This window comes from Anabrus simplex, chromosome 11 (genome assembly GCF_040414725.1).
Source record: "Anabrus simplex isolate iqAnaSimp1 chromosome 11, ASM4041472v1, whole genome shotgun sequence".
NCBI lineage: Eukaryota > Metazoa > Arthropoda > Insecta > Orthoptera > Tettigoniidae > Anabrus > Anabrus simplex.
The window spans coordinates 11,915,322-11,940,824 of NC_090275.1; the positions used below are offsets into that span (position 1 = coordinate 11,915,322).

Below are 25,503 nucleotides of genomic sequence, written 5' to 3' on the forward strand. Positions count from 1 at the left end.
CACCTGACAGATGATTTACCATCAACAGCATCATATGCCCTCACTCCAATGAATACTGTGGAGATGTTTGAAAATGAACCAAGGCTTATGGCACGCAATCTAATGATTAGAAATTGTATATCACCACCTCTCCTACCCTGCTAGCCAATATTCTGATGGTGAATTTTTTTTTTACCTACAGAACTCGAACCGGCTAACCACGGTGGCAGACCCTGAAGACTTAAGGATCATGGCCAACACGCAGGCAGTAAAGAGCTAAGACTATCATAATAAAAATATCCAGCCATGAAAAGTAACATTACACTGTCGTGTTGTCTTGCTGTGCGGATGGGACAAAACTGGCTCCAAAAGTAATTCAGAGAAAAATTGTACCCAAAGATAAAATTCCACATGGTATTGTCCTTCATGTTCAAGAGAAGAGATGGATGGACAAAAATGGAATGAACGTATGGTTGGAAAAAGTGTTGGCTAAATGTCCCAGTCATCTCCTGAAAAAGAAACCCCTTCTTGTGTTGGATCATGTCGTATGTATGCCATCCTAAATATAACCTAATTCTTGTAAAACATTCAATTATTATGTTTAATATACACTGACTGACAGAGCAAATGCAACACCAAGAAGGAGTGGTTCGAAAGGGATGAAAGTTGGGGAAAAAACAGAGATGGCACGGACGAATAATTGATGTTTATTTCAAACCGATATAGGTTACACAATGCGCACGGCATCGACTCAGTAGGATGTAGGACCACCGCGAGCGGCGATGCACGCAGAAACACGTCGAGGTACAGAGTCAATAAGAGTGCGGATGGTGTCCTGAGGGATGGTTCTCCATTCTCTGTCAACCATTTGCCACAGTTGGTCGTCCGTACGAGGCTGGGGCAGAGTTTGCAAACGGCGTCCAATGAGATCCCACACGTGTTCGATTGGTGAGAGATCCGGAGAGTACGCTGGCCACGGAAGCATCTGTACACCTCGTAGAGCCTGTTGGGAGATGCGAGCAGTGTGTGGGCGGGCATTATCCTGCTGAAACAGAGCATTGGGCAGCCCCTGAAGGTACGGGAGTGCCACCGGCCGCAGCACATGCTGCACGTAGCGGTGGGCATTTAACGTGCCTTGAATACGCACTAGAGGTGACGTGGAATCATACGCAATAGCGCCCCAAACCATGATGCCGCGTTGTCTAGCGGTAGGGCGCTCCACAGTTACTGCCGGATTTGACCTTTCTCCACGCCGATGCCACACTCGTCTGCGGTGACTATCACTGACAGAACAGAAGCGTGACTCATCGGAGAACACGACGTTCCGCCATTCCCTCATCCAAGTCGCTCTAGCCCGGCACCATGCCAGGCATGCACGTCTATGCTGTGGAGTCAATGGTAGTCTTCTGAGCGGACGCCCGGAGTGCAGGCCTCCTTCAACCAATCGACGGGAAATTGTTCTGGTCGATATTGGAACAGCCAGGGTGTCTTGCACATGCTGAAGAATGGCGGTTGACGTGGCGTGCGGGGCTGCCACCGCTTGGCGGCGGATGCGCCGATCCTCGCGTGCTGACGTCACTCGGGCTGCGCCTCGACCCCTCGCACGTGCCACATGTCCCTGCGCCAACCATCTTCGCCACAGGCGCTGCACCGTGGACACATCCCTATGAGTATCGGCTGCGATTTGACGAAGCGACCAACCTGCCCTTCTCAGCCCGATCACCATACCCCTCGTAAAGTCGCCTGTCTGCTGGAAATGCCTCCGTTGACGGCGGCCTGGCATTCTTAGCTATACACATGTCCTGTGGCACACGACAACACGTTCTACAATGACTGTCGGCTGAGAAATCACGGTACGAAGTGGGCCATTCGCCAACGCCGTGTCCCATTTATCGTTCACTACGTGCACAGCACAGCGGCGCATTTCACATCATGAGCATACCTCAGTGACCTCAGTCTACCCTGCAATTGGCATAAAGTTCTGACCACTCCTTCTTGGTGTTGCATTTGCTCTGTCAGTCAGTGTATTTTAATTACATTTTATTAAATGCTAAGTATGACTATACCCTGCAAATATGTAATGTATATTTGTATAACCTCAAATATGTATTGTGCGTCTTATACGTCTAACCTGAAAATCGAAAACTGTAGAAAACTCCGAATTATTCGTATATTGGGTACAATCCACTATCATTCTGATACATATGGCAGTTTCTGGAAACTGACTGTAATGATTTATTATCCAGATACATTTAGAAACATCAGAAATTTTGTAGACATGTCCATGTGTGTTTATAAACGGTAATCAAACATTCAAGTTTGATCTACTCCAATCGAGAGGCTGGTCGATCGATTGAAGTTCGGATGTGTTCCATTTAGAGTGTTCCAAGAACATTTCCAGAAGTCGATATTTCTGGACTGTTTGTCGAACAATATATATATCAAGCTGACAGGCCAAAAGTCAGTGTTGGACTCCCACTTGTAATATTTATTTACACCAAAATAAGATTGCATTGAAAACTATAACCAGTTTAAATACCGCAGGACGAATAAAACAAAGCGAAGAATGAAGGACTTGAACACTCAATCCGTGGTCATTTCGGGGGGCCTCATAAGCTAGTTCCAGCCACTGGATGCATCAATAAACAAACCATTCAAGGTTTCTGCTAATGAACAGTGCACAAAATGGGTGGCTCCACCTCATCACGATCTAGTGTCACCAGAACGAATGAAGAGATCATCAGCTGGACTAGTCTGTGAATGGGAGAAGATGTCATGGGAATCAGTGAAAAAGGAACTTGTCATCAAGTAACATAGGAAATGTCCTTGATGGTATGACTAGTTGAAGAATCAGAAAATGAAAGTGAAATTTCAGAAAAAAAAGTGTTATGAGTGAAAAATGAGAGAGAATTGAGAGTATCTACCTACTAGTGATTTTTAACAGTGACAATATAGGACTACCTACCAGTAATTTGTATTTGTATATAAATTATTTCTGCAAAATTTTGTTAGAAAATCAGTGAAATTATAATTCCCCTGAATTTTAATAAAAATTAATTAAAATGGTCCATAGTGTCTTATGATCCGAAAAATGGGGTATATTTATTTATAAGTGGCAGAGTTGGAAATGTAGTGGTACCAATTAAACATCAACAAATTTTGAAAATTACAAAAACACACACAAAACAGATGCCAACCTTCCAAATACCAACAGCATTAAGAAACTACCAATCCAAACCAACTCTATGCAGGGAGGAACATGCAACAACATGGATTAATAACTATTAGGGACTGGATTATTAGGCTTTCAAAAATATTAATTACTAGCTGATGTACCCGTGCTTCACTATGAGGTTCTCAGAATTACTTTGTGGTTTTCCTAACTGAAGTCAACATAGGTCATTACAAAAACGTTATTAGGAATGTAGCAATTAAAAGCAATGTTATCATATAAAAAGGTACGAAAGGTACGAAATTACAAATATTTGGGAATAACACTACAGACAACGGCGGCGTCCTTTGGTATACATATTCAAGAAAGAACGGCAGCAGCATCAGAGCCTCATACAGCATCCAAAACATTTCAAACCTTTCAATCAGCACGGCGATGAGACTTTTCAAGACGACAGTAGCGCCAGTGATAACATGTGGAATTGAGATCGTGTGGGAAAAGCTGAAGATCGGAGACCTGATGAGAATAGAAAGAATAAAAGCAATGTTCATGAAGAGGATTACCCGAGTCGGAAAGACAGCGCCATCCCGGATGGTATACGAAATGCTGCGGGAGACGTATTTCATAGAAGACATACGATCACAGTTCTACCTACAATCAACGGAAGCAAGCAGGGCACTAGTAAACATCAGGGAAAGGAAGAAAAGTGAAATCGACCTCGACTTCTACGCCTCACCAGCGATGACGGACGATAGATGGACTAGAGAGTGCAACACACAGCGCCACGTGATAACACGACTCTCCATACATGGGTTTCACCACAAGGTATGCGTAAACCAGAAGTTCCATGAGCCAGACGAAGATTGTAAGTGCATTTTGTGTGGACAGAAGTGTAGAAGATATCACATCATAACATGCACGAAAAGAACCAGGACAGTTACAGACTATAGCAAAGACTAAAATGTGAAATTTATTTAATGCTCAAACTTGAGTGTACATTTCTCTATTAATATTAATCATATAAAATACTCGATCAAATTAAAAAAACGCACATTTAACTTTAAATGAACAGTACTACGGTGCCAATCTAACAGTCCAAAGTTCCAGAGCTGGAATGACCAGGCCGCCGACTGCTGTGAACACTCCCCTGCCAAAATTCCGTTAAATATGCACACTGCTCATTCCAATCGGTGCCTCAGAATAGGGATTGAATAGCTCGAATACTATGATGAACCAGTGTGTTACGTACCAGTAGTATCTGGAAATTTATGAATCAGAGGAATGGCATGCTAAAGAAGAAGGTTATCTAACTCCCCAGCTACTTCCCATCAATATTCAGGCAGGCTGTGTGAGCTCACATCCGTGAGAGTGGATTCGAACCCCACTGTCGGCAGCGCTGAAGATGGTATTCCGTGGTTTCCCCACTTTCACACCAGGCAAATGCTGGGACTGTACCTTAATTAAGGCCAAGGCCGCTTCCTTCACATTCCTAGCCCTTTCCTATCCCATCGTCGCCATAAGACCTATCTGTGTCGGTATACACACAAGACATTACGGAAAATTAAAAAGTGCATTTCCTTGATGTGGACATGACTGATACATAAATGCCATCTGTTTTAAATTCTGAGCAATGTACAGACAAGACTCTTATTTTATATATATAGATTTGGTAGCATGCAACAAATGCTAGAAAGAGAAAGATATTCCACCTATTCAATACAATAATAAATTGTTGCACAAATTAATGTTGCAACATGTTTAATATGTTATGGGACCAGTTTCGACATATATCCATGTCGTCATCAGCCGATACAAAAATGGCAAGAAGTCAACACACAAAAAACATTAAAGGGTAATTGTAACACTTATGACACTTTTCTTGAAGAATTAATAATTGAAGTTCATGTAGCACTTTTCAGTGAAGATAATTTTTTGTAGATATCTTAGGTTCCTGAGCATTCTTGCTGTAGATCTTGAGGTTAAAACAGGATGCAGCACAATAGGGAACATGCCATTATCCGGGGTTTGAATTAAAAATATGATAATCTGATTCAAAATTTCATGCAGAATTCAAAAATGTGATCAGAATGTACAAATAATAACTCCAAACATGATAAAAAATCTAAATCAATGTACGAAACTGTCACGTGACGCAAGTACGCGATCTCATTGGCCTGACGTCGTCGTACAGGTTGACTGAATTAGCAGACGAAATAACACATAGTGTGCTGTGAGAAGCAGGATACACTTCGCGTAATTCTACTTTATGTTAGTGTCTGGTATGGTTAAATTCGAGGTCTATACATTGGATAATAATCTGAGTGGTATATTTTAGACTTAAAATGAATCCTGCGCAGACAGTGAGGCAGAAAACTTATAAATGGTGTAGAATTCCGATGTGCAATAGCACATCGCATACCATCCCAAACAAATTGTTTATAAATGTTCCAAAGACGCTAGAACTAGGGAGAAATGGATTTTGGTGAGCCGGAGAAATGCTGGCGATATATCATCGGAAAAGTCTACAGTTTATTTTTTTTTGAAGATTTTAACGTAAGATGAATTTGTTTGAATTTTCAATCACTTTTCCATGTCAGCTGTTCTAGTGGTAAAACTTTAAATTTTAATGTATGGCGCTTTATTTAAATGCTTCAATTACATCTTGGAATACGAAAGTAAAAAACAGTGCATTAATTAATGCAGATTATTAAAGTATTCTCCAAACCTAACCTATATTTTGGGTGATCCATGTCAGGATAATAAATCAAAGGGGTTATGAACCATTTTGACAGCTCTAATTCTAGCAATTTATCTTGGCATGCGACAGTTATTTATGTCTTTATGGAAGAGCTTAATTTGTAAAGAAATTTGGGATATATCTAAATACTCTATAATATAACAAAAAATAGGCATGTACATCATGAAAGGAAACAACGTGAATTTAACAAGCGTATAACTCTACACAAAACCAATGCTTGTCTGTTGGGGTCTTATAAGTTAACAATGCTCAATTATAATAATTATCATAATATTAATTAAATAAATAACATAATTGCACACAGGTGAAAATAGTGATGTTGGTGTTTAAAATATTATCCAACTTAGCCTAAGTTTTAGGTTATACAAGACAAGTCAATAAACCGAAGGGTGCGTGCGGTTAGGAGCGCACAGCTGTGAGCTCGCATCCAGGAGATAGTGGGTTTCGAACCCCACTGCCGGCAGCCCTGAAGATGGTTTTCCGTGTTTTCCCATTTTCACACCAGGCAAATGCTGAGGCTGTACCTAAGGCCACGGCCGCTTCGTTCCCATTCCTAGGCCTTTCCTGTCCCATCGTCGCCATAAGACCTATATGTGACGGTGTGACGTAAAGCAAATAGCAAAAAAAAAAGTGAAAGTCACAGCAGCCAAAGACATTCCTGTATTGAACGACTAAAATGTCACCAGGACACTTTTATTGCCAGATATGCTCAGCTTGTTAAAAGCCAAATGTAATTAATGTTATTGGCTTTACGCCCCGCTAACTACTTCTACGGTTTTCGGAGACACCGATGTGCAGGAATTTAGTCCTGCAGGAGTTCTTTTACGTGCCAGTAAATCTACCGACACGAGGCTGACGTATCTGAGCACCTTCAACCACCACCAGACTGAACCAGGATCGAACCTGCCTAGTTGGGGTCAGAAGGCCAACACCTCAACCGTCTGAACCACTCAGTCCGACTTGTGAAAACTAGATGAAGTCATATTTATCATTATCATGTGTAACTTTTTTCCTCCATAAAGATATTTAATATTTCTCTTTCATGGGCCCCGGAAGTGGGTAGGCCAGTTGTCCCAACCATAAATATATATTTTTTGGGGGAATGATAGATTATAGCCCTATAGTACTATGATCTTTCTTTCTTTCTTTCTTAATCAGTTTATCCTTCAGGGTTGGTTTTCTCTCAGACTCGGCGAGGGATTTCACCTCTACCGCTTCAAGGGCAGTGTCCTGGAACGTGAGACTTTGGGTATGGTGATGAAACTGGTGAGGAGGGCCATTACCTCGCCCAGGCAGCCTCACCTGCTATGCTCAACAGGGTCCTTGTTGGAGGATGGGAGGATCGGAAGAGATAGACAAGGAAGAGGAAAGGAAATGACCGTGGCCTTAGGTGCCTGGAGGAGAAGTGGGAAAATACGAAAAACCACTTTGAGGATGGCTGAGGTGGGATTCGAAACCCCTCTACTCAGTTGACCTCCCGAGGCTGAGTAGACCCCGTTCCAGCCCTCGTACTATTTGTTTTCAACTGTCATGGCAGAGCCGGGAATCGAAACCGGGCCTCCGGGAGTGGCAGCTAATCATATTAACCACTACACCACAGAGGCGGACTAGTACTATAATGCTACCTATATAGTTTATGTTAGTGCTGAAATCCGATTTCTTACTTTACTAATGCTGAAAGCCCGAAAATGTAATGTTATTCTTTAATATGGGAATCAGTCTAGAAGGAAATGTTGAAAGTGATGTGATATCTATCCAGGTTCGTTGTTATCCTAATACTATGGGTTACAGTACATTGCACGTATATAAAAGACGCCACTTACAAACTTGCTTTTTTATCCGCGAATTTCTGCGGCCACAAAAGTCACTATTTGACAAGAATGATGATATCTACACATGGTAGATTGTCTGACTGTGCTGTTTTGAACCTTTCTTCTGTCATTTCGAAGTTATTCGCGATCATGAATAATAAACAATCGGCTTTTAGCAACGGCTGATGCACAACGGTTGGTAGAGCTGAATGCGGTACTGGATCGTGACGTCATGCGCGCCGCTTACGTCAGAGGCCGTTTCACTCGCCTTGCGGAAAGGCACTATTAAATATTTTTTTAATGGTAGAAAACAAGGCAACTTGCCACAATGTAATACGTTTACGTACTATTTCATTGGTGTACTTTTCAAAAAAAAAATTTTTGAAAATTATGCATGTTCCCTATTCACAATTGTTATGCAAGGAATAAACTTGTTGCTAGGTAACAAATGATATGATTTTTGTTTTAGGTACTTCAAAAAGTGGGTAGTGGTATATGTAAGAACTCCTAGAATATGTTGTAGGATATGAACCTATCAGTGCTGATATGGATTTTATGAGATGTAAGGAAAATAAAATAAATTAAAAATAAGAAATAAAAAACAGTGAAAAATGGTAAGATAAGTAATACTACGAGGCTCACCTTTATTAGCCTTGCCATGAAGTACAAAAGGAAGTAAGAACCGAAACTGAACATAGGAGGGGTTGAGGGAGTAAGGGGAGTAGTTTAAGGTGGGTCAGGGGGGTGTTGTGGTAAGGGCAAGTAGCATGAGAAGGTGTTGTGTATAACATGGAAGATTGATCGCCTACTTGTCAACTGGAAGCTTTTGAAAACTAAGATAAGGAAGTTAAAAATGATGTTCGGTTTTTCAGACAAATCATTAAGGTTTTGGTTAGGATTAAAATATTGATCAAGATGTATTAAACAATTTTCAGTGATATCAAGAAGAGGGCCTTTGTTTAGGGTACTGATAATTTCAATGTCTTGGTCTAACGTAGTGAAATGTTTTATGTCTTGCATGTGTTGCCCTATTGCTGAAAATTTATTGTATTTTATCGCATTAACGTGTTCTGAGTATCTAAATTTTGAAGCTGCGTCCAGTTTGTCCAATGTGAGAAGAATCACAGATAGTGCATACTTTCTATGGCCGAGTCTTGGTAACCTATCCTCCTCCATCCACCTCACATCACATCACCCCACCACCGAAGCTCGTACACACATACAACTTTATCCATCAAAGCGATGGCTATGAGAACTCAACCTTTAACACACCATTCTGAGTACCCACTTGCCATTGTTCCCTCCTGTTTTTTACCAGCAATAATTCTTGTTACTTTCAAAAATGTACAATTAATAAAAAAGCAAATATTCAAACTTGCATCAAAACTTCATGAATACGATTCTTCTTCTTCTTCTTCTTTTCCTGCCGCTTTTTCCCACACCTGTGGGGTCGCGGGTGCGAACTGCGTCGCACATGTGGATTTGGCCCTGTTTTACGGCCGGATGCCCTTCCTGACGCCAACCCTCTATGGAGGGATGTAAGTACTATTGCGTGTTTCTGTGGTGGTTGGTAGTGTAGTGTGTTGTCTGAATATGATGAGGAGAGTGTTGGGACGGACATATACACCCAGTCCCCGAGCCAGAAGAATTAATCAGAAGCGATTAAAATCCCCGACCCGGCCGGGAATCGAACCCGGGACCCTCTGAACCGAAGGCCAGTACGCTGACCATTCAGCCAACAAGTCGGACAACTTCATGAATACGATATACAAAGAAAAGTCTAGGTATAAATATTTTCTGTTATTTCTTCAGCAAATACATTTTAAAAAAGATTGTAAATTATATTTTATGTAAAATACATGAAAGAAGCAAAAGCAAGACTGCAGTTTTATGCGACTGTTGATATTGTGATCGGAGTTATGGGACTTCCAGTTTTTTGTGGAATCCAAACTTCGCAAATATGAATTTTCATTATAAATATCCCACGTGCATCGGCTGGGAATCAAACTGCCTGGGTGAGAAGCCAGTGGCTATCACAATCCTTCAAAATCCACGACAGCTTGTGATGAAATCTTTCCCCAACATCCACTGATTTAGAGCCAGGCCGAAAAATCAGCATCAAACACATCATGGGTTTCAGCTCGTGTCACCGCAGCGTACTTCCTATGGCGCATTTCTGTCAGCTCAGAGATCCATCTTCAAATCATATCACTCACCCGGCAATGTTCTTTTCCTTTGATGGGTGCTGTAAAGCCAATCTTAAACCACATGCAGATTCAGCAACATCGTCTAGCAAAGCTCATTTGAATTTGCCCATAGAGCGATCTGACTGGCTAACTTCAGCAGCTGATAAAATTGCAACGGCACGAGATTTCAAATTAATTTTTACAAGTTATTCATCAGTAAGCCCAACTCTCTAATGCTAAATTATCCAGTTGACGATGTTTCTGAGCACCCTGTATAAACAGATATATATATTTTTTTACAGTCTGCTCTACGTCGCACCGACACAGATAAGTCTTATGGCGACGATGGGATAGGAAAGGGCTAGGAGTGGAAAGGAAGCGACCGTGTCCTTAATTAAGGTACAGCCCCAGCATTTGCATGGTGTGAAAATGGGAAACCACGGAAAACCATCTTCAGGGCTACCTACAGTGGGGTTCGAACCCACCTCCTGGATGCAAGCTCACAGCTGCGCGCCCCTATCCATACGGTCAACTCGCCCAGTGTATAAACACTCGAGGATGATCTAGGATGCTTCCACACTTCAGTGTATTCTTCTGCGTTCATCTTTATCTTATCTCTCTTCCCTTTTCCTGTGTTTATCCGGTTTTCTTCTTATCCAATATTTCCCCACATCAAGACTAAAGACCTGTCAAGATATTCCCTCGATGAAAAATGGTGCTCAAAAGTTGCACAATAGAACTGTATTCATAAGGTAAAGAAGGTATGAAGTGATGACCTGAAAGGGTCCTTAAAACACTAGAACCGCGGTGATCTGTATACCCCCTAGAACCGCGACTGGGTCACTTATGACTCACCTCCTTTTTTTTTTTGTGATTATTAATCTTTTCCAAGATACAAGAAAATGTTCACAACATATTTGGAGTCTTCGTCTACTGCCATCCAATACTTCTGCCAGGATTTGTTTGGTTTTGAGGCCATAAACTGCGTAAATTTACAGCGGCATTTCAAAGGGAAGAGCTGCTTGTCAACAGTCATATATATGCTCCAGGGACATAGCTACATTGGGCATTTGCAATGAAGGCATATCAGATTTCTGATATCAATGCAAATTTGTCTTCTTTTATTCTTTCTGACTTTGTAGATTTTAACGTTTAATCTCAAGAAAAGCATTATTTCTCTGAATTTATCACGAACCATTGTTGATTTTACAATAGGTTTACCCTTGTTCTCCAACCACAATGAGTCCAGTTCTAAGCCTTTAGCTCCTATGGCACCGTGAATGTAGAACATAGCAAGAAAGGCTTCCACCAATCATCTGACAACAGTGCATGATGTGCATCTATCTCAGTCCACGTCACAATATATTTCAAAATCTTGTCCGTGATCATAAGTCGCCAAGCACTTACGCAAGTCTCATTCACATTATGTTGAGCATGAGAGTAGGTCTAGCGTGATATCTGAACACAATTTGGGCTCCATGTCTATTAGCTGTAACATCACCAATTACCCCAATTTTCCAGGTCATACCATCTGGAGATACAATTTTTGTACCTGCTGGAAGCTGAATCAGGCTCTCAACACAAAACCTGCCTCGTTTCAGTGATGGCACATCCTCTCTGTTATTGTCAAATTGCACAATTCATTGACCATTAGTGATGGCCTCTACTCCCGTTGAAAGAACTGAACATTGCTCCTGGCCACGTCCCCTTTGACGGCCGCGAGAAGTTCCTAGCATTGCAAGAGCTTATTAGATACAATGTTAAAGTGTGTCTTAGTTTTCCACTCAAAAATAATGTTTACAACAAGCAAAAATGCACCGGGCTACATAAACCTAATAGCCCGAACATAAAAATTACAGTGATAAAGAAACTGTAAACTAAATACTTTTAGGCCTGAAATATGCGGTGTATCTAAATTATAATTCATACGTTTCAAAATGAAAGTTTAGAAATGCATACCTGTTCTATCAGGATTTGCTACAGCTTCAAATGGTATGGCATTATCATCTTCTGATGTCGAATGTGAAGGTACGAGCTGTGATCCTTCAGACGAAAATTTCATGGGTTCCCCTTCAGATTCCTCATCGGAAATGTTATTTATGGTATCACTAAAATTTTGTTCAGTAGCAAGTTGTTGACGTGCGGTCACTGTCAATTACTCACACACTATTTACACACCGATACTGCAAAACTAACAACCTATTGTACAACAAAGCGTGAGTAGTGTCCTTACTGCACGACTGTTCAGATGTGACTAAGCGGTTTCGTACCTATCCCTTCCTCCGCAGCCAATGCGATGTTGCGGGCTTGGGCATAGTATATATGCTTGGAGAATCCCGGTGACACATGGACTAAAAGTATAAGAGGCTAAATGGAAGAACATATGCTAACACATTATTATCAATGAAGGGTCAAATCTGACCCAGCCGCAGTTCTAGGTAAATCTGGATTTTTTAAACAGGGGGTTGTCCCCTGAAAACTAAAATTATGTATGGTTGTTAAAGTCCATTATTTATGAAAAGTCATAAAAATCTAGCACTCCAGGTAGAGAGACAAAGAAGACAGGGAAGAAAGAACTAACAGCTGGGTCACAAATGATCCAGCCACAGTTCTAGTGTTAAGAATCACAATATTCAAGTCATATGATCAGCACGAAGATTAACTTCCAAGGTAGCATTCATAGGAAGAACTACTCTAAAACGCTCAAAATCCTATACAAAGAAATGAAAATAAAATTTATAAAGTTATATATGGCTCAGAAATGTGGACCTCTGGCAAAACCGGAAAGTGAAGATTAGAGGCCATGCATCTGGGGTGTCAGAAACGAATAGAAAAAATGCCTTGTATGGCAAAGATGACTAATGAGGATATGCTCATCAGAGTTAGAGAAAAAATAAGTCTTTTTGAAAAGATCTGTTTATTGGTCACGTGTAGGCTACAGGCACAATGCCTTTAACCCCTAGCCCCCATTTTTCTAGGAACATGCCTGCTACTGTTGGTCCATTTTAATACCTTCACTTAGCAGGGTAATCTACCAACAGAATAAAATACAGTACATCATGATACATTATTCAACGACAATGTTAAGAGTATTGGAGACTGGCATTCACCAAGGTTCACACTTCTTCAGTGTTAATTACGCTGCGTGTGGAACTTTTCAAAGCATTCACCAGGAAGTAATCCAGGTTTTCTTACGCATGTGTTACAGAAAAACACAGTTTTATGTCATCCTCAGAAAAATAGTCCTTTAATTCTGGCCTAACATTCACTGAGATTCTCGCGTGAAGGACCATAACCTTCTGAATGTTTACCTTTGCATATCACTTTCCTGCACAATATCAGACAACAGTTCATCAGTCATGAATAACTAAAAAAATTCAAGCTCAGTTTTCGATTTATTTCCTTGCAGTAGCTTGTAACAAGAAGTACCTGTGAAAGGCACGCATTTGAAGTCCATATCCAAATCCTAGTATTCTCTCAAGCCATTATTCCAATTACAAGCACTATCATTTTCGCTATGGCTTCTTCATCACTACATTCACTTATGTTCTAATGGAGCAGTATCTTCTTCAGCAATCGAATCAAACTTGCTTTCACTGTCACTAAAATCAACATCACTTTCACATAAGAATCTTGTTACTGCTTTCTCACTATCTTCGAAAGGTACCATGTTCCTAGACAACAGATGACTATTCTGGGTCTGTGTACTGAACTATTGATATGAAAGAGATCGATGTGTGTGTTGTAAGATCAGAGAGAAGAGAATTGTTTATGCTCTGGATGTAATGGCGACTGTCAATAAAGGGATTGTTTATTTAGTTTAAATCGCTATTTATTCAGTACATTGGCGCAGTCAGTAAAGAGATTGAAACAATAATGCAGCCAACCAAAACTCAATCCTAAATTTAATCAAAGGTACTTTTCCGAGACAATTACCCTTTCTCCCGCACCCTTCAACCCCACCTTAAGCCCTCTTCCCCTCCTAAACCACCTCCACTCTTCCTAAGCCATATATAATTTTATATATGTCATTTCACATTGCATTCTTCATTATAAGGACTTACTGTTTTCCATGATTATATAATTTTTACAACACTAAGCCCCCTTTTATACTTTGTTCCAAACCTCTTATGTATATTCCTTGTATATTTATTAGCTATTACTCACCTGTCCCATACTAACATCTCTTTTCATTTACTACATTCACTTGTTATTCCATAATAATCTTACTGTTAAAATTAACATGTTCTTAGGATTTCGTCAAGAGTGATCTTTGCTTTGATGTGGCTGATGATGACCCCCAGATGGGTCGAAACTAGTTCCATGTAATTTCAAAATATTGTGAATATATTTTGTATTGAATAGGTGGAAACCTTTACTGTGTTGTTACTCGTATGTTATGTTTATTTGTGACCAGTTTGTAGAGGGTTGCAAATCAGATGAAGTTAGAAAGAGAATATTGGAAAAATCCTCTGTCACACTAGACGATTTGGTTGACATTGGACGGGCTCACGAAATTATAAATATGCAGATATCACATTTTAGTAAGGACAACGGTTCTGAGCAAGAGGTGTATAGCATGTCGAACAGGAAGAAATGTGGGACTTCACAAAGAACTATTTGCAACAGTGGCAAAAACACGGGTGCTCCGCTGAAAACTAGTTATAATAGTTATCAAAATAGAGAAGAAAGGAAATGTTATCGCTGCGGGGAAACAAATCACTTAGCAAGTGACCCCCAGTGCCCTGCGAGAAACAAAGTTTGCCAGGCTTGTAATTTAACGGGGCACTATCAGAAGTTTTGTAGAACAAAAAAGACATATACGTTACAATCGGGGGAGTAAACTGTTGATGACGAAGTTTCTTACATGGGCAACGTCAAATATGAAGCCGGCCCTGGAAGTAGTAGTGATTTAGACTACACCTTTCTTACAAATGACGAAAAAAAAACCGGGGAAGACCACATGTCTATTGCCAGGGATACCCTTCGCTTTTGTTATTGACTCGGGATCTACTTGCGATGTTATTGACCAAGAAACTTGGAAGGAATTTAAAAGGAAGCAGGTAACCAATAAAAGTAAAATTACAGGAAGAAATGTGGAAATTATAGTGGACCACTCTAATTTCTCAAACTTCTGAATAATTGAAAGAAGAATCAGGAATATAAGATAATACCCGTTTCCCATAATCTCAGAAACCACTGATCCAGGAGAGGGTACTGTTTATTGTCAATGTAACTAGAATACTAACAGGTAGGCCATTCCGGGGAGCTGTGCTGCCATTGGCTGGTGCAAGCGACGTCACCCTGAGGATAGTGCTACCACCAGATTCAATGCGTTGTGTGTTGAAGAGTACAGTTAGCTGAGAGTTTTTTGAGTTAATCTTGTTAGATATTATAATTACACTGCACTTAGCTGTTTCTCTTTCCAGAAAATAACATTATTTTATCTTATAAAATTAATACGAAAATATAGCGCCTCACATCTGTAGCTGTAATGATACACATACACTCACAGCGACAATTGCAAAATTGAGAAAAATAACATTTTATGAATGAAGTACTCGAACTAATAAGCAAACAAATGAGGCAAATACGTTAATTCAACATTTTTTAACTTAACATAAAGAACAGTTAGTATTCAACTTATAGATAATTATCACAGCTTCAAAAGAGAGGAAAAATATGAGTTATATGACTGTAGATTACAGGAAATGCAATAATTTAAGAATATTTTGTTACACATCTAGACTTATGTTCTACTGGAGATTAGATATTAACTCGTCTTAAATGATGATAATGCTACTCGGAGAAGGTTCTTCTGCACAGCTTTCTTTCATAAAATGTCCATATATCTTTTCCGGTTCGTCTAATCCTAATGAATATTTTTGTTCTCACGTACAGCAATATTTTTTTGTTGTGAATTTCAGGGAATTGTGTAGACCTAAAATCACGTCATCAGATGAATCGTAACACACGACCATCTATACTCATTTTGTCGAAGTTGACAACTGCTACTTAAATGCTTAACTGCTGCTTAAATGTTTCTGCCTTTAGCCTTAATGAGATCAAGAACCTCTGTCAGCATTCCAGGTTTATACTTAAAAATGCTTGGCCCAATTTTGAAAAGTTGAGGACTAGGTAGAGGATATCTCTGTTTTTGCAAATAAACACGACTAAGACGAGAGAGCTCGTACGGTAAGGGCATTTGCAATGTCCTAGAGGCCCACTTCACTCTCTTGCTTTTGCTCAGAAGGGATCAAATTTAGCACAGAGAGAAACACGACCAAACACGCTTCAATTCAGTATGGGCTTCTTGTTTTGAATTGCGCAAAGACTGTTTCGTAAAAGGTACAGCATATTTTTTAACTTGGGACTTGTTCAGGACCATAAATTATTTCGTTAATGACAAGTTTTCCGTCTTCAGTCTCTGTATTTCTATTTTCAGCCGAGTGATTTCTTCTTTGGTATTGTCAGGTACCTTGAGAATCATGTCTGTACTCGTTGACTGGAGAAGTTCTGTAAAACCTAATGTAATAATTTCTGTATACAAGTAGAAAATCATAGAGAGAAGGAAATATAGTAACAAGAATGGCCTATTCACAATAATTTCAGATGTTTTTCTTCCCACTCCGAATATCAGTATAGTAATTATTTTAATACCACTAATGGTGCAAATGTTGTCAGCTGATCATCATCATTTCTTGTAGCATCAATGTCATTTCCATGCCAGTTAGGAATATTTTGAGAGGGTACAGCATCTGCCTTCAATGACCTTTTTTAATGACAAGCCAAGCAGTTCATTTTTTTTTTGCTATTTGCTTTACGTCGCACCGACACAGATATGTCTTATGGCGACGATGGGATAGGAAAGGCCTAGGAATTGGAAGGAAGTGGCCGTGGGCTTAATTAAGGTACAGCCCCGGCATTTGTCTGGTGTGAAAATGGGAAACCACGGAAAACCATCTTCAGGGCTGCTAACAGTGAGGATCGAACCCACTATCTCCCGATTACTGGATACTGGCCACACTTAAGCGACTACAGCTATCGAGCTTGGTTCAGTTCATTTTTAAGTCCAATTCATAGTTATGAGGGAAGAAATGTGCAGAAAAAATTCTAGCAGCGTTAGAGTTGATTCTATCAGCTCTCTCACCATAACATCCATTTAGCCCATAAAAAAATATTTTTTTGGAAAACCAAAACCAAACCCCATAGCACAACAGCGCCGAGGGGCCATGTACTACCAAGCGGCCGCTGCTCAGCCCGAAGGCCTGCATATTACGAGGTGTTGTGTGGTCAGCACGACAAATCCTCTCGGCCGTTATTTTTGGCTTCCTAGACTGGGGTCGCCATCTCACCATCAGACAGGTCCTCAATTGTAATCATGTAGGCTGAGTGGACCTTGAATCAGTCCTCAGATCCAGGTAAAAATTCCTGTCCTGGCCGGGAAACAAACCCGGGGCCTCTGGGTAAGTGGCAGGCACACTACTCCTACACCGCAGGGCTGGACATTCTAAGTTTTGAAGGCCATATTTTTACACTCTGCAGTATATCCTTTATCGACTAACGTGTCAATCAGGGTCTTTTGCATTATTTTTTACTGTCTATTGCGCCACCAGTTATTTTCCTTTAAAATTACTATGAATTTGACTTCAATTAGCTAATAGATTGCATAACACATAAATCAATTCAACCGAATATTTCATTAATTTATTTTGCAAAAATCACTGAAAATTACATTTTAAAAACAGGCACATTTCAAGAATAAGGTATATTTTTGCTTCAACCTAATAACATTTATATAAAACACGGCCATAGAATTAACTGAGATATACTTTTTCAATAAAGCGTAATGTTAAAATAGGCTAAGCAGCTAAATTTTTGACATGCCACAGAAGACGTATAGTAACACGCGTCATAGATTCGCCATCACTATCCAATAGCATAATTATAACACACAAAGAAAGTATAAATAAAGACGTATCGGGAAATCATCATAAACCAGTTTTAACACTTTCACGATTTAGGAAATGAACAGTGGAATCAGGAATATAGAAGAACTGTTATTGGAGGAGGAGCAACATGGCTTCATGAAGAGCCAAAGCGCTAGAGACCTCACATTTTCTGTCCAAACAGGGAAGCACTACGAGTACAGAAACAAATTAGTGATCGTTTTAATGGACATGGGGAAAGCCTATGGCAGTGTGCCTAAGGGGATAATCTGGGCAAGCCTAGAAGGTATAGATGCACCAGACTTCGTGATTGATAAAGTACCGGTACAGATATTCTTTTAACATCAAAAAATTTCCCCCAGGATATTTTGTTCGAATAAAGCCGCTCTATCAATAGCTGTGTCCAAATAGGGGATGGAAGATCACACTGGTTTGAAACTAAAAGAGGAATCCAGTAGGGAAGTGTCTGGTTATCACCTATGTTTAACACTGTCATGGATTGGATCATAAAATCCATCAAAGAACATTGCAAAAAGCTTAACCTTTATCACTCGTCTGTCGGGTGAGGCCCGACATTACGATATTCCCGTTCCGGTCGCATGTCGGGGGAGACCCGACATGGCATTTTATCGCCCACCGCTCGTCTGCCGTCTCTTAGCCGACAAAATACACGATGATATACTGTACTGCCATCTTTTGGTTCCGCGTGGAACTTTATAGAATACAGATACTATTCGACAATCAGTCAAAAATCCATTATTTAGATGGCAGTGTACCAGTCAGCTGTCAAATCACGCACATGAAAGCTCGAGCGATAGTAAACAAACATGGCCGCCATGTGCTCTTCTAGTCATATATATGTTGTATATGTCAGGCAACACACAAAACCTCAGTACTTTTGCACCTCTGCTCCTAATGAATATATCTAATAGCATTTCACGATGCCTAAAAGTGAACTGACGATGGTCGGTTTGTGTACCGTAACCCAACATGTACCTGATGCTGACGGCTGGCACAATTGTAAATCAACAGATTCAGATTTCAAGAAATTGCCGTTTACAGTGGTTTCAGCCTACAAACTACCGCGAGGTATGAAAACAGAGACTGAATAGAGTTTTTCAATTGCTTTTTAGCGATAATTTGTACACTAAATTATTAACGAAACCAATCGGTATGCGATAACAGTAATAATAATAATAATAATAATAATAATAATAATAATAATAATAATAATAATAATAATAATAATAATAATAATAATAAAAATGCAAAATAATTCGTCTTAAATTCCACATATTGCTTTTATTTGCTCCAGTATAGCTTGCTGTAAACGTGTATAGCCTAACTACATCATTTAAAACCAAGTGCTATCTCCAAAATCGTGAAAGATTAATACAGGTCATATAAGATAAAAATGTACATTTAAAATACGAGTAGTAGAGGAAACACAGAGAACTTTAATTCGAGGGGTAAGGGTTAACACTCTAATATCTGCAGATGATGCTCTGAACTGCAAAGAAAATTAAGCAGAAGTATATGAGAAACTAAATCTTTGGAATGGCAAGTTTAAGTAATATGGACTAAACATCAGTAAAACAAAAACTGCTGAAATGACTATCAACAGGTAAGGCACAGATTCAAAAATTTTCTGGAGGGAATTCTGTACTTGCGGCAAGGTATACATCGGCCAAACATGCTGGTCCATTGGTACCCATATCAAGGAACATGAACGTAATATTCGTCTCAACCAACCAGACAAATCGACAATAGCTGAGCACGCTCTGTCGTCGGGTCATGATGTCATGTTCCAGGATGCTCGAGCTCGTACCCACACTAGACACTACAGGTCCAGGATTATACGGGAAGCTGTGGAAATACATAGAAATCCTAACAATTTCAACAGGGATACTGGCTAACAATTAAGTAATACCTGGTTGCCAGCCATTAAGGATTTACGTATGTATTTCCCTTCCCTGTCCCTTCACTATTGTTATTTCGTCTTGGTGTTTTCCAAATTCGTACGTTCCTCATCACCAGATATTGCATTCCAGGCTTGTGTCAATGTTATACACCTGTCTATGTCATTTGTTACGTACACATGTTATGTGACCTCCTTAGACTGATTCATATGGTTCGGTAAACTTCCGCTTCGAACGCTAGCGCTGTGGCACGTCCAGTGAGCCATCTGGTGACGAATGAACGTACCATTTCCACATCTATTATAACGTTCTAAATTTCAAAAAGTCACTGTTTAAGAAGCCTTTCTCGTGGACAGTCGAGATTTTCTTCTGATGACGCAGAGCACAGTTCTCTGTGAAACGTAAAGAAATTTCACCTTATTTTCTTGACACCGCATAAGCCCAAAAGCCTATACAGCATCATGTTTATAAGTACGGGCTGTGAAAGCATCAATGGCAACTGTTGTAATATTTTCTTCTGTATTACTCATTATTATTTTTTGAGCAATTGTTTTAATACTGAAGCAGAAAGACTGATCCTTTAGCTTTAAAATAGTGTATTATAGATGTATCTCATGATTTAAATAAAAGTTTTAGATTTAAGTAAAATGACTTCAGCATTTGAAGGAAAATGCTGCAGCAGTACTAGGGTTAACACAAAGCTGCAAACAGATTCACTGAAAAATATTATCCGTATAATCTGAATAACTCCTTGGAGTTAAAGAAGTAAAAACCTAAGCGTCCAGTCCCTAAATATGATGTTCACCTTAAATTTACTGTATTCTAATTATGGTCACCACAAAGAAAAGTATTTCAGAGAACTATTAAAGAATGATACCCATCACCTGCCATGAGAACTGGCAGCCCTGGAACATTCCCCACTCCGTGAAAAGACCATTCACTCAAAATATGCCCTATCTAAGAGATAAGGACAACGTAAAACTGCAAGACTTACTTGAGTTATAGCTTCATCGTTGTTCTGGGCTGTTCTAGGGGGCGATCCACTTTTACGACGTATACCACGGTGTATCGTCCATTTCTGAAACAAGCAACTTGATATGCCCCAAAACTGAACTAATAATCACAAAACTATGAAATTAACACAGTGCAATAGAATATGACGTTTATAAGGCAATCGCAGACATAACGAAAATATACTTATGAAAAACTGACTGCAGCAGCCCACTTAAATTCACACTGTTAACATTAAAAGAAATTAAATTAATTATGATAAGGCATTCCACACAATGTTATAAACACTTAATAATCCACTTCGGGTGAGACTCCTAATCAAACACCATATTCAGCTGCCATGGAAGAATGAATACAAGTCTTGTTAATAATAATGTTACAGGGACGTAAGTTCAGAAAGTATGTCAATATGTAACATTGCAGTCAGCAATGTTTATATTTCAGTTCCCTTTCACTTGTTCTCATAAACTACAGGGCGCAAGCACCTCATGTGTGATGTACTAAATATAGAGAGAGAGACCAAATAATGGAGGCAAAACTTCAGGAGGCAAATTATCCATATCAACAACATGTCCGGAAATGTAGAGAAACGTAGTAATTCGAGCAAGTGGACATGGGTTGAAAAGCAGAACTAAAACAAGGGAGAATGAAACATAAGCAGCAAACCAGGAAAGGTGCAATCGTCAGTATGGATATGGCACTACCGACTGTCCCACGGAACATCACCTGCATCAGATATATCTGTGTGCTCAGCTAGATCTTACCTAATTGCTGATATATGTACTCCTCGGCACTCCAGTCAGGTAAGTTCAAATTTATGTGCGTGTGTTCTAAAGTCGACTTTGCAACAATCTCTCAAGTAGTTAACTGATGCTGTATATTGAGATATGGCACCGGAACCTACAGTAGTACAAGTAAAGGAAATCCTATGCATGCGTACAGCCCATGGATAAGTGACCACAGTTGATTCATCACCAAAAGGGCAAGTCACAAAAAGGTAAAGGAAGGTGAGAGGCATGGGAACATAATGGAAACAAAATGTTCCTGTGAATAGGTCAGTTTTTTTTATGGCACACATTTGTATTTCCACAGAAACTTCACCTCTAGATTTCTTTAGTTTATTTTTTGACAGAAAAGTATTTTATGTAAAAATTATGTAAAATGGTAACCTCATAGTCTCTTCTACCAAAGTTTGTTAAATCTCGCAAATCTCTTTCACAGGAAAGAAAGGAAAAACTAATAGCAGGACTCAGGTATTGGGAAAGAAAGTGAGCATACAAAAAGAACTAGTCCTATGCGCTCCCTGGTGCCTAATTTGTACACACTGACACTTATTTAGTCTCTGTTCTTTTCTTTGCATTCTTGAGAGTAGGTATTGGAAATCAAATTACATAAAGATAGGAAAATGAAAAGGAACACACAATGAGAGGTCAGTGTAGAAGAGGGACCAATAGAGGACAAACATTAAAGCATAGAAGGACCACGACAAATCTCCACATCTTTGAATAGACAGGTCCTCTCATCAATTCCTGCTCTTCTCAACCCCCAACAAGTTTGTTTTGTCCTTCACAGCTTCATCTGATCAGGAAGGTGGGCATACACACTCACCGATGGGCCAGCTTGGCAGATCTTCAGTCCTGATGCAGGAAGTGTAGGAAAAGAAGAAAGGATAAATACAGGAAATGAGAAGAAACATACAATAAAGGTGGTAAAAGATTAGGAACACACGGCTAACACAAAAGGAAAAAAGGATCCCAACAGGATGAAATAAGTATTGGAAAGGAACAAACAAGTGTCAGATCTAGTTGTATAAAGTTAGGAACATGAAATGGAGGTAACGAGGAGATTGTCCTGGCCCTTTTATGTTTTCATGTTTGTTCTTATCTTCTCTATCTATTGCTCCCTCTTCCTACACCGACCTGTCATTGTGCTTGTCCTATTATGTGTTCCCTTTCACGTTGCTATCTTTACACAACTTTATTAGCTGCCACTGTGAATCAGTGGTAGTGTGTCGGCCTCCGGATCCCAAGATAGCGGGTTCAAACCCAACAGAGGTAGTCAGATTTTTGAAAGTCGGAAAGAAGTACATTTGACACTCCATGTCGTATGATGTCAACATGCAAAATATCTCTGGTGACACATTTGGTGCTTACCAGACAAAATTCATTAAATCTCAGTCACAGACGCTCAAGAGAGTTTTCGGTTAACTCAGTCTGCCATCTAGTGGGCATAGAGTAAAACGGAACGTCGAAAATGATAAGCAAACAGCCAGATGGCGTCAAATCGAAATGTCTGCAGAGTTAGCCGAGGCCATACGATTATTATTATTATTATTATTATTATTATTATTATTATTATTATTACTATTATTATTATTATTATTATTACAACTTTATTCTTGAGAGCAAATGTTCGTATTAGTTAAATTAAATTTTTATTGAAAAGAAAGGAAAGGAAAAGATCCTTACTAAACCTCTATTTATTATATTTACTGTATTTACGCGAATAATTCCCGCACTCTAATTTTAGGAAGGATAATTTTGGAAAAAAAAAAAATGAAATGAACTGAAATGCCTTCCAGCGAAAGAGGCATAAAGTAGGCAAAAACAAACATTTCATATCATTCCTTAAGTTCCACGTGGACTTTACACAAATATAAACATGACAGATATAGCTACTTTGCCTGAACATATTTGAGATGAAAAAAAAATGCATTATCACTGCTATAAAATATATTTGCCATGAAAATTGGTGAGCAGGCCTTCTTCCGTGACAGGTTTTTCATTAACCTAAACTTGCAATAAGTTCGATTTTCTGTAGATCGGAAGATTCTTCGTATCTTGCATCACTAGAATCCTCTCTTAAATTACAAATTCGTCACACTCCATGTCTAAAACACTTGAAACACACACACCTACGAACTCGTTTGTTAGTTTTGCGATACAATAAAACCCTGTAAATTCGAAGTCGTAGAGACGCAAAAATGTGACTTTGAATTACGTGATTTTGAATTAACCGCCAACTCGCAATTCAGAAATTCCAAACCCTTGCCACGTCACAAAATATTCTAAGACCCGCTACTGTGTGCAATTAACATTTATTCATGGTTTAAACCTTTCAAATGCCACAGAAAGAAAAGAGAACATATTTCCAAAATGTATCCAATAAGGCGCATTTACAGTATTAAAATAATGCACTTGGATAACTCACTGGCAACCATAACCTCACGCAACAAAAGAAAAAATCATGATTCAAAGAAGAGGAGAAATCTATGCTGGCTACTGTGTACAAGTGCTTTATTCATTGGATTACTGTATTTTATGCATTTTAGATGCCTTGTAGTTGCTTGAGAAGTACCCGTTGCCCTTAAAACACCGTGGCTAATCGAACATTCCTATGAAGAGGGGAGGGAGTAGGAAGTCTCTTGATTCCGTCTACACTGCAACACAGTACAGTGACCTTACCTCCTTTAAAACCGTAAGCCTGTTTGATCTCAGCATTTTAAAAAAAAGATGCAGTTTCATCGGCATTGGCAATATTGTTCGATGCATACAAATTTATTATAATTATGAACCATGCTTTTTCGCCAACTGTAGGCATCGCTAGTGTTAGCGGATTCTGTTTCTCTGCACACTGCCTGCTACATGATATTGTGGCGTTCCTTAAAATGCTGAATAGTAACGAATTACGATTTCACTCATACTTAGCAACTATGAAATACTGTAGCCGCACCAAAGCGAGTGAAAGTGCGGAAAGCTACCCTGCACGTTCTGGAAGATGCATTCTACCGTGACACTGAGAAAATTTGAATTTAAATTACTCTGTAAACAAATTTTTTTTATCCGAAAGCAGTTTTGAATTAAAAGTCTGAATTGTTTTCCGTTTAAACATGACATATGGGGGCAATTTCCTTCCATCTACAGTTACACAAAGCATAACTGTACACCCAACATCGAAAGCTATATGAACCAAGAGCATGTTGCCAACCTTGATGTAAATAAAACTCACACCCTAATTTCGTGCCTCATATTTTTTTAAAAATTATGCGGGGATTATTTGCGTAAATACGGTAATATACATTTTTTTTTAAAGCAACTGACCTGACTCGTCTGGCATAGTAACTACTACCGCTTGTACATTCCTTAAGATGTTGAGCTGGATTCTCAGGTCTATCAGTGAATCATTTTTTGAGCTGGAATTATCCCTGCCTAGTCTGTATGTTATTCATCTTTTACCCTTCATATTCTGCGAGTACTGTGCATATGCTCACATACTATCACACAAAGAAAATGAATCTGGTAAAGGTTTCAAAAACAAAAGCTGCTGAATCTGAATTTATTATTTTTCCTTCTCCAACTCCAAGTTGTGTCAATCAAGTGCAAACAATCTTAATTCAAAAACTGCCATAAAAGTATTTTATGACAAAACTTTTTTTTTTTTTTTTTTAGAGTTTGTTACAGTATCATGAAGTATACTCAGAAATTACTACTGACACCATGACACATTAATGGGTGTGGGGTAGCCTAATGAGTCGAATGAACAGCAGATGAAGATTTTGATGCCGAATGCTCTACTTCAGGTGCTGCACGCTAATGCAGAGTGTCTACTGAGTTCCACTTTCAAAATTCCAGTATATTTCCAGTATAACTATCAATAACATTCCAGTACCTAATGCTATGAATTATTTTAAGTTCTTTAGGAAGAATTACACCCTTGAT

At 39.3% G+C, this 25,503-nt stretch overlaps 1 protein-coding gene across 4 annotated transcripts in view; it reads right to left on the reverse strand.

Moving 5' to 3' along the window:
- Nucleotides 1-25,503, reverse strand: part of LOC136883537 (REST corepressor) — a 230,794-nt gene that overhangs the window by 132,380 nt on the left and 72,911 nt on the right. For all 4 annotated transcript variants that reach the window (XM_067155907.2, XM_067155908.2, XM_067155905.2 and 1 more), the window contains one exon: nucleotides 20,769-20,852. In XM_067155907.2, coding sequence (XP_067012008.2) covers nucleotides 20,769-20,852 — 84 coding nt within the window. The remainder of the gene's footprint in view (nucleotides 1-20,768; nucleotides 20,853-25,503) is intronic.